This window comes from Oncorhynchus kisutch, linkage group LG4 (genome assembly GCF_002021735.2).
Source record: "Oncorhynchus kisutch isolate 150728-3 linkage group LG4, Okis_V2, whole genome shotgun sequence".
Classification (NCBI taxonomy): domain Eukaryota; kingdom Metazoa; phylum Chordata; class Actinopteri; order Salmoniformes; family Salmonidae; genus Oncorhynchus; species Oncorhynchus kisutch.
The window spans coordinates 70,052,774-70,062,942 of record NC_034177.2 but is presented as its reverse complement, the minus strand read 5'-3'; the positions used below and the strand labels follow the sequence as shown (position 1 = coordinate 70,062,942).

Genomic DNA, 10,169 nt, shown 5'->3' with positions numbered 1-10,169 from the left:
TATGTGTGTATAGTGTGGGGTGATATAGTATTTGTGTGAATAATGTGGGGTGATATAGTGTATTTGTTGTATAATGTGGGGTGATATGGTGCATGTGTGTGTATAATGTGGGGGTGATATAGTGTATTTGTTGTATAATGTGGGTTGATATAGTGTATGTGTGTATAATGTGGGTTGATATGGTGTATATGTGTGTATGATGTGGGGTGATGTGGTATATGCGTGTGTATAATGTGGGTTGATATGGTATGTGTGTATAATGTCTGGTGATATAGTGTGTGTGTGTGTATAATGTGAGTTGATATGGTGTATGTGTGTGTATAATGTGGGGTGATATGGTGCATGTGTGTGTATAATGTGGGGTGATATGGTGCATGTGTGTGTATAATGTGGGGTGATATAGTATATGTGTGTATGATGTGGGGTGATATAGTAGATGTGTGTGTAAAATTTGGGGTGATATGGTATATGTGTGTATAATGTGGGGTGATATGGTGCATGTGTGTGTATAATGTGGGGTGATATAGTATATGTGTGTATAATGTGGGGTGATATGGTGCATGTGTGTGTATAATGTGGGGTGATATAGTATATGTGTGTATAATGTGGGGTGATATAGTAGATGTGTGTGTAAAATGTGGGGTGATATGGTGTATGTGTGTGTATAATGTGGGGTGATGTGGTATGTGTGTGTATAATGTGGGGGTGATATAGTATATGTATGTGTATAATGTGGATTGATATGGTGTGTGTGTATAATGTGGGGTGATATGGTGTATGTGTGTGTATAACGTGGGGTGATGTGGTATGTGTGTGTATAATGTGGGGTAATATGGTGTCTGTGTGTGTATAATGTGGGGTAATATGGTGTATGTGTGTGTATAATGTGGGGTATATGGTGTATGTGTGTGTATAATGTGGGGTAATATGGTGTATGTGTGTGTATAATGTGGGGTAATATGGTGTATGTGTGTGTATAATGTGGGGTGATGTGGTATGTGTGTGTATAATGTGGGGTAATATGGTGTCTGTGTGTGTATAATGTGGGGTAATATGGTGTCTGTGTGTGTATAATGTGGGGTAATATGGTGTCTGTGTGTGTATAATGTGGGGTGATATGGTGTCTGTGTGTGTATAATGTGGGGTGATGTGGTATGTGTGTGTATAATGTGGGGTAATATGGTGTCTGTGTGTGTATAATGTGGGGTAATATGGTGTCTGTGTGTGTATAATGTGGGGTAATATGGTGTATGTGTGTGTATAATGTGGGGTAATATGGTGTCTGTGTGTGTATAATGTGGGGTAATATGGTGTATGTGTGTGTATAATGTGGGGTAATATGGTGTCTGTGTGTGTATAATGTGGGGTAATATAGTATATGTGTGTGTATAATGTGGGGTAATATGGTGTCTGTGTGTGTATACTGTGGGGTGATGTGGTATTTGTGTGTACAATGTGGGGTGATATAGTATATGTGTGTGTATAATGTGGGGTAATATGGTGTCTGTGTGTATATATCTGGCACAGTGCGTGTGTGGGAGCTCACTTTCTCTCTCTCTCTTCCTCCTACCTCCTCTCTTGTTCTCTGATGTCTCATTGATGCTTACATGGCTCGGACATTTCCCAGTGTTAAAAGCTGGCAGCATGTAACATTACTGCTCTCTCTGTCTCTGTCTCTCTCTCTCTCTGTCTCTCTCTCTGTGTCTCTCTCTCTCTCTCAATCCTGTTTCCCTCCGTCTGCAATCTAAACACACTGCTGCCAATCTCTACAGTCTTCTGTCTCTCTCTATGTCGCTCTGTCTATCTGTCTCTCTCTCTGTCTGTCTCTCTGTCACTGTCTCTCTCTCTCTGTCTGTCTCTGTCTCTCTCCCTCACACATTCCGTGAACTCTGGGCAGTCTTCTTCAATGAACTGAGCAATGGCTGAATTACAAGCAGGCTGTTAGGGCACTCGGAAGCGTAGATTTCAGACACTTCCAATCATTTCAACTTTTTCCAAGGCTCTTGAACATCAATACATGTATATGTGAGAAGAAACAATTCTCAATGAAAACGCATATAATACATAGGGGTTAGACCCTCTGCAAGGTGGCATCAATTAGCAGACATTTTTGACTATTCTAATTGTCCATATTATACCAGCTAATGCTAGTCTTCCCAATCTGTGGGTGGTGAAAGATAAGTGTAAGTGTGTGTGTGTGTGTGTGTGTGTGTGTGTGTGTGTGTGTGTGTGTGTGTGTGTGTGTGTGTGTGTGTGTGTGTGTGTGTGTGTGTGTGTGTGAATTCTTCCAGTGCTCAGACAGCTAGACCCAGACAGAACACAAAGGGGTCTGAGTGTCTTAACAGGATTATTCTACCCAACCGCCGAGTCTCACGCCTTTCACTCACTCACCCCCTTCTCGCACAACCCAGTAGCAACTGTTAGCCTCTCACATACACACATGCTCACACATGCAGAGCAGAGAAGTATTTCTGTCCGCACACCGTTCTACCTCACACACTATATATAGTATATCCACCACAAAAAGAAGAGAAAAGGTTGTGTAAGAAATGTGTCAATGGGAAATATGACACCTCCCCTCACACACACACACCCACGCCGTCACACACACACACACACACACACACACTGATACACACACGGCACACTAACTGATGGCTTTTTTTGTTGACAGTGTTGACCCTTAATTTTTTGGATCTGCAAGTAAATTGCAGTTGGGGAGGATAAAAGCGGGAAGGTAAACCATAAATCCCTTTTAGTGTTGTCTCTCATTTCCTGGGTTCCTACTGCACATCATTAGCATGAGTATGGAAGCTTTAGTGACTGACCCCTCTGTTGAGTCAATGGACTATACAGCCCTTTATCACAAAATGGCTTTTTATCTGGAAATGTATCCTGGATAATTATTGCCAATGTGATATTTATCTTGTCTGGCATGATTGCGAAGCTAAATATTTTGGCTTGTCAATCTGAGAATAAAGTAGATGGATCCATTTTCTATTTTATTTCTATCAAATAGCTCGTTTTAATTGGTAAATGATAAAAGGTACATTTTCTGTATATTTTTTCCTTTTTAGTGAAATGATATGGTCTAATGCTCACCTGTTAGAGCTTCCTTCTTCGGGCTCGTTTGATGCTCGCCTTAGTCTCGTTTGAGGCTTGTGCTAGTCTCCCTGTGTCTCCTGTGTCGTCTGAGAGTGCTACAGTAATTATTCTGAAAGGGAACCAGCCTGTAGAGGGTCCCTGGGTACATGCGCTGAATGACTGACAGGTGGAGAAAAATACCACAAAACACCCCACTTGTGCTTTACCATGCCTATCTATGCTTATAGTTACACATTTCAGCATCCATCTGTTTACTGTCTAAATGTTTGTATTTCTGTGTGTGTGTGTGTGTGTGTGTGTGTGTGTGTGTGTGTGTGTGTGTGTGTGTGTGTGTGTGTGTGTGTGTGCGCGTGTGTGTGTGTATGTGCATGTGTGGGCATTTAGGAGAATCTGTGTATTTAGGGTAGCAGAGCAGTGGAGCAGAAATCTTTATTGGATAATAAGTACTGGGTTTTTCTCATATCCGTGTGTGTGTGTGTGTGTGCGCGTGCATGTACATGCCTGTGTGTGTGACTGTGCATGAGTCTGCGTCCATATAACTGGTTTCATATTGAAAGGCTTTCAGCGGCGGCCCGTTTATGATCTAATCTTGCAAATGAGCTGATGGAGGAGCGGGCTGGCCTTAATGAGATTACACATGCATTGTGAAGCAGACCACAGGTCATTGTCAGAGAGCCATTCAAAGTCAATTATTGATTTAAATGTTCCTTTGCTGTCACAAGCGGCGGACTACTTCACTGGGCCGCGATTGAGAGGGCAGTTCTATTTATGCACCGCAAGAGGCTTTTCTTTGTGTGTGTGTGTGTGTGTGTGTGTGCACCACCATTCAGAGTAAAGGATTATAACACAGTTATACTGTCTGTGTCGATGTGACTTCTGTCTAAATTAACAAATCCAAAATTAGAGGCATACACTTCTTAGTCCTCCTTAGTACTGTAGTGGTATCTGCTATGCTTAGTGGGGTTGTGTTTCTCGGGTTAGGGGTTATTTCTGTACATCAATGGGAGTGGGTTTTCTGCAGAGTGTATTCTCTGCAGAGACAGCGGTCATTGTTTGCTTTGTAGCAAGCTGAGAGGCTGCTCACAGTCAGCCGGGGTAACAGTGTCCCATAGCAGACTAGAGGAAGCTGTGACCCCCCCCCCCCCCCCCCCCCACACACATATTTTTAGAGGCTTTCTAAAAATATATTTGATCCATAAGACAGTCAAGCACGAGTCAAATGCAGCACAGCTGAATGGAGCTGAACTCTAACTCATTTCCTTTGGTCATCAATAATGTATATTATTTAATTAATTGATTGATGTGAACAACATGTTCATGTGAACATGAGTCTAACTCTGTGTCCCCTCTTCCTCTCTGTCCCCCCTGCAGGTAAGGAAGAGCCCAGTACCTACACCTGCACCACCTGTAAACAGGCCTACGGCAGCGCCTGGTTCCTGCTACAGCACGCCCAGAATACCCATGGCTTCCGCATCTACCTGGAGAGCGAACACGGCCATGGCAGCCCCCTTACCCCCCGCATGGGCAGACCCTCCTCCCTGGGCGGGGGTGCAGACTGCCCCTCACAGCCCCCCCTCCACGGCCTCCACATGCCCTCCGAGGCCAGCCCCTTCAGCCTCCTCCGCATCCCAGGACCAGGCTCGGGGGGCCGGGACGGAGTGGGTGGACAGCAGCGTTTCCCCCCAACGCCGCCTCTCTTCAGCCCCCCTCCGCGCCACCACCTGGACCCCCACCACCTGAGCCCAGAGGAGCTAGCGCTGGCAGCCCACCATCCGAGTGCCTTCGACAGGGTGCTGCGCCTCAACCCTCCCATGCCCCTGGACCCCCCATCGGCCATGGACTTCTCCCGCCGGCTGAGGGAGCTGGCGGGCAACACCTCAGGGTCCACCCCCCCCCACTCTCCCAACCGGCCAAGCCCTATGCAGCGGCTGCTCCAACCATTCCAGTCCGGTGGAGGATGTGGCGGTGGGGGCAAGCCTCCCTACCTGGCCACCCCCCCTCCCCTTCCTCCCTCCATGCAGTCCCCTTCGGGTTCTCATACCACCCCCAGCACCCCGCTGCCCTCCTCGGGCCCCCAGCCTTCCACTCCTCTGAAGACCAAGTCGTGCGAGTTCTGCGGCAAGAGCTTCAAGTTCCAGAGTAATCTCATCGTGCACCGGCGCAGCCACACGGGCGAGAAGCCCTACAAGTGCAGTCTGTGTGACCACGCCTGCACCCAGGCCAGCAAACTCAAGCGCCACATGAAGACACATATGCACAAGTCGGGCTCACCCAACGCCGAAAAGTCAGAAGATGGACTCTCTGCAGCCTCCTCACCCGAGCCGGGCACCAGCGAGCGAATGGGCAGCGCCAGCAGCGCCCTCAAGTCAGTGGTGGCCAAGCTTAAGAGTGAGAACAACCGCTTGCGCCGGGAGAATGGGGAGGAGGAGGAAGAAGAGGAGGAGGAGGAAGAGGAGGAAGAAGAAGAAGAGGGGGAAGAGGAGGAAGAGGAGGGGGAGGAGGAGGAAGAAGAGAAAGTGGATGGAGCTAGGAGGAACAACAACAGCTACCACTTCAGCTTGAGTCTGGAGGCAGCGCGGCACCATGAGAACAACGGCAGCATTGGGAACGGGGAGGTTGTGGGTCGTCTGGTAGGAGGAGAGGAGGGTACCATCCCTCGCTCGCTGCCTGAGGTGATTCAGGGCATGGGGTTGGCGGCCAGCATGCAGCACTTCAGCGAAGCATTTCACGCACACAAGCGCAGTGCGCTGGGCCAAGAAAACCACACACACCACCACCAAAACCGCGAGCACACACAACGGCTGATGTGTGACAAGGATTCAGCGCTGGAGTCGGACCGCGGTGAGGGGGGCTGCATATCGGCTGTGGCCATCAACGGGCGTGGCACATCCCCCAGCGAAGCTGCCTCGGTGGGCCTCTCCAAGAAGCTGCTCCTGGGCAGCCCCAGCCCCCTCAGCCCCTTCTCCAAACGCATCAAGCTGGAGAAGGAGTTTGACCTGCCTACACCCACCATCCCCAACACAGAAAACGTCTACTCCCAGTGGCTGGCCGGATACGCTGCCTCCCGACAATTCAAGGACCCCTTTCTGAACTTCCCGGGGGACTCCAGACAATCGCCCTTTGCCTCTTCTCCCTCAGAGCACTCGTCGGAGAATGGCAGCCTGCGCTTCTCCACCCCTCCTGGGGAACTGGATGGGGGGGTGTCGGGCCGCAGCGGGACGGGGAGCGGGGGGAGCACGCCCCACCTTGGGGCTCCGCTGACTCGACCTGGCTCCAAGGACAGCAGCCGCCGCAGCGACACCTGTGAGTACTGTGGCAAGATTTTTAAGAACTGCAGCAACCTGACGGTGCACCGGCGCAGCCACACGGGCGAGAGGCCCTACAAGTGTGGGCTGTGCAACTACGCCTGCGCCCAGAGCAGCAAGCTCACACGCCACATGAAGACACATGGGCAGATCGGCAAGGACGTGTTCAAGTGTGAGATCTGTCAGATGCCCTTCAGCGTGTACAGTACCTTGGAGAAACACATGAAAAAATGGCATAGTGACCGCCCCTTGAGTGCCGAAATTAAGTCGGAGTAGTGGGGGTTTCATCAGCCCTCCCTCCCTCCCCAGTCCCCTGTACATTCCCCCTTCTTCTTTCACCAGTCCGGTGGAAGCTAAGACAACGTGCTCTGGACCAGCACACCCCGTTTCCATTACTCCTTGAATGCATGATCTGTATCGGGGCAATACTATTGCATTGACGCAAAACTTCGAGCCTTTCTCTTGTGCAATAATTTACATGTTGTGTACTTATTTTCTTTTTCGATTATCCTTTCCCATTTTTGATAATTAGACAGCATGCATGGTATGTTTTGGCTAATTAAAAAAAAAAAATTGAAATTGTCCCTGGTTGGTTAGTTGTTGAGTAAAATGTGTTGCTGTTTTCTTGTTCTGTTTTTATTTCAAAAAAGAAAAGACAAGAATGAAACGACCATGCTGCATACCACATATCATGTACAGTCTTCAGCTTAACCCTCTCTGGACGACCTGGGAATCGCACTTAACCTTCATCTTTCTAAAACATGTTCTGTCCCTATGGGGTTAAAACAAATCATCTATGAATTGGCTTGATTACTAAAGGCAAAGCAGTGACAGCCGTTGGATCACTGAGGATGATTTCAGATTTGAATTTGTACTATCATTTGGTAAAACAAAAAAAAAGAGTGCCTTTGATATCTTGTAACTGCATTGGTTAATAATCTTCCGATCTGCTATGTATTATAGTATCTTTAAATTGTGAGGTTTTCAGCAGGCACGGTACAGGCAGTATTGTGTATAACTGAATTGTTCGTATATTTCATTTCTGGTACGGAGGTACTGAACACAAAGATGCTCTGTAATGTACAATCCTAAATTCGTGGGACTTTTATAGTGCTCTGAGGACTTGAGAGCTGGCATGTATTTGCAGTAGCACAAACCTATGATGCTGCTTGGATTTATCAGTGCGGGTGCAGGCAGTGTCTAAGCTCCCATCACACCAGACGATGACATTCAAATGAATACAAGCTAGTCAGAAAAGTTACAAATAATTAGAAGCTAACAGAATGGTGTGCTTGGGGGGGGGGGGAGATTTCTTTCTTCTTCTTTTTAATTTGACATATTTTTTTTTTACAATATATTTAAACGTTCTATCCATCTATGAATTGCCTAAAGTTAAAAGAAAAACATCTTTAAGAATGGCAGTTCTTAAATGCCAGGGCTCTTGAAAAGGAGGTGGAGACAAAATAATCATACAGGGGTTTGTAATACAGGGCAGATGGATGTTTATTAACTTTCTGTTTTTGTACTGTTTGCTGTTTGTGTTGACTTGAAAGGAGTTTTTTTTCCTCGTTGAGTTGCAGACATCCGCCCCAGTCGATGGTGAAAGAGCACTTGTCACTCTGCCTCAGAGTCTGTACAGATACTCTAAAAGTGTCTAACGTTGGTACAACGTCGGTACAGCGGTCCAGTCTAAAGTTAGACTGTCATTTATAGGACAAAATTGTCCTATAATTGCACTGTTCAATTTTCCCAGTTTACAGGTATACGCTTAAGGGAAAACTTGCTAAAATGCTGACTGATGACTAAAATTCCGTTGTTTTATATAGTGACGAATACAGAATCTGTTGCCAGCCACTCCACCCCCCACCCCTTGACCCTAATCCTTCACCTCTGACCATTGTTATTTAACCCCAAGAAATCCCAGCAGAGCACTCAGTGGTGTGACTGGGTAAAAGCTCCCTCAGCTAGATAACAAACTTGCTGCTGAAACTGCAAGATTTTTTCTTTTTGTACAAATCGTTTTCTTTTTTTGGTATAGATATTAAAATGACTTTTTTTTTAATAACACGTCATTATCTTTAGGGGAAACTGTATTTAAGTTTGTCGTTGTTTCTCTTTTCCTCTCTGTCTTGGTGGTGTTCAAGACCCGATCACAGTATATATAGAATGGAGGAAAAAAATCAGTGACTTTTTATTTTGCCTTGGCTCTTCGCGGCTCTTCAGGTTGAATGAAATTTGCATTGGGGAAAGGCTTAAGATTATATATGAATATATAACAGAGAACTTAAATATAGGAAGATGCACACTCATGTCAATTCCTATGCTTAAACACATTTATGGTCTACTTTTTTCTGTATGTCTAGAATGGTATTTGAATTCAATGTTCACTTAGAGTAGGCACTATAGTATTTATATTGAGGCTCGTATTTTTAACTGTTGCTTGTTCTCTTTAGAGGTATTTACGTACCTTTTTTGGTAGTGAAAAAAAAACAAGCTGCCACGGTATATATTTTTAATTTGGCAGGATAATATAGTGCGAATTATTTGTATGTTTAAAGAAATGAAAGAAAACCCAATAAAAAAAAATGAAGTATGTGGCATTGGGCGCAGTGAGCCATAAGATGGCTGCCGCGCTACGCTGGTTCCTGCTTTCACAGGTGGTTGTACATATCTTCTTTGGTTTGGTTTGGACCTCCTCCCCCTGCTGCCATTCTGTATGCAGTGATGCAAGCTGACGTCGGGCTGTTTAGTTTTGTGCTTCTGTCTTTCCCACCTATCCCACCTGACTACATTCCAACATCTTAAGAAGAAAAAAAATGAACTTACTTCATATGCAGTACATCGATTTAAAAAAGCGTCAAAATAAATGAATTTGAAAAATAATCAATGTTTTGCAGGGTTTTTTTCATTGCCAAATACTAAATGGTGCTTTATATTTAGATTGGATATACTTTCATATGCAAAGCATATTTAAAAATGAAAATGAAATGGAGACTGGGAGAAGCCTGCTTGAGTTGAGACTTTTTTGTAAATGGCAATGCGGAATATTTTGTTATCAGCATTTTCTATTCTTGTTCTGAGAGCTGTTTGTTGTAACTTGAACTTGACCTTTATCTTTTACTATGGGAGTTACTATTTATTATTGCCTATATGCTCTGTTCAAAACAGAGGCATGGAATGGATCATTTTTTGTTTTATTTTTATTTTTGGTTCTAATATTATTTCTTTATTTTTTAAAGAGTGGCCTAAGGTCATTGGACAAATTTAGCTCTTTTTGTTGTGTTTTGTTTCTGGTCTCTGTTCAGTTGTATTGGGAAAACCACTGTCTGTGTTTTCTGGCAGTTGTCTGCATTATCCTGTTCACACACCCATTTTGTCCCTTTATTGAAAAACAATTAATAAAAAAATGAAAGTATAATTCTGTTGTTTGTGCGTCATGTGGCTAGATATTTGGAGCAGGCCAAGTGTGTGGATGACGTGGAATGGTATCAAATACATCAAACACGTGGTTTCAATGTGTTTGCCATTCCATTTGCTCCGTTCCGGCCATTATTATGAGCCGTCCTCCCCTCAGCAACCTCCTGTGATGCATGCGTGTGTGTGTGTGTGTGTGTGTTTGTGTGTCACAATTGTCTAGAGTATGCATATGCCTATATGAAATGGGGACCATACTGGTGTCATGGTTGCCCTCCCCAGCCAGTCATACTGCTTCTACAGCCTGTGTGTCTAAATGAGGTCATACAGTCTTGAGCTGTACCG

General features: G+C 45.3%; 1 protein-coding gene across 1 annotated transcript in view; it reads left to right on the top strand.

Moving 5' to 3' along the window:
- Positions 1–9,828, top strand: part of bcl11aa (BCL11 transcription factor A a) — a 34,866-nt gene extending 25,038 nt beyond the window's left edge. Inside the window, exon 3 of the mRNA XM_020481761.2 lies at positions 4,477–9,828. Within this exon, the coding sequence (XP_020337350.1) occupies positions 4,477–6,686 (2,210 nt within the window). The 3' untranslated portion in view covers positions 6,687–9,828. The remainder of the gene's footprint in view (positions 1–4,476) is intronic.
- The last annotated feature ends 341 nt before the right edge of the window (positions 9,829–10,169 follow it).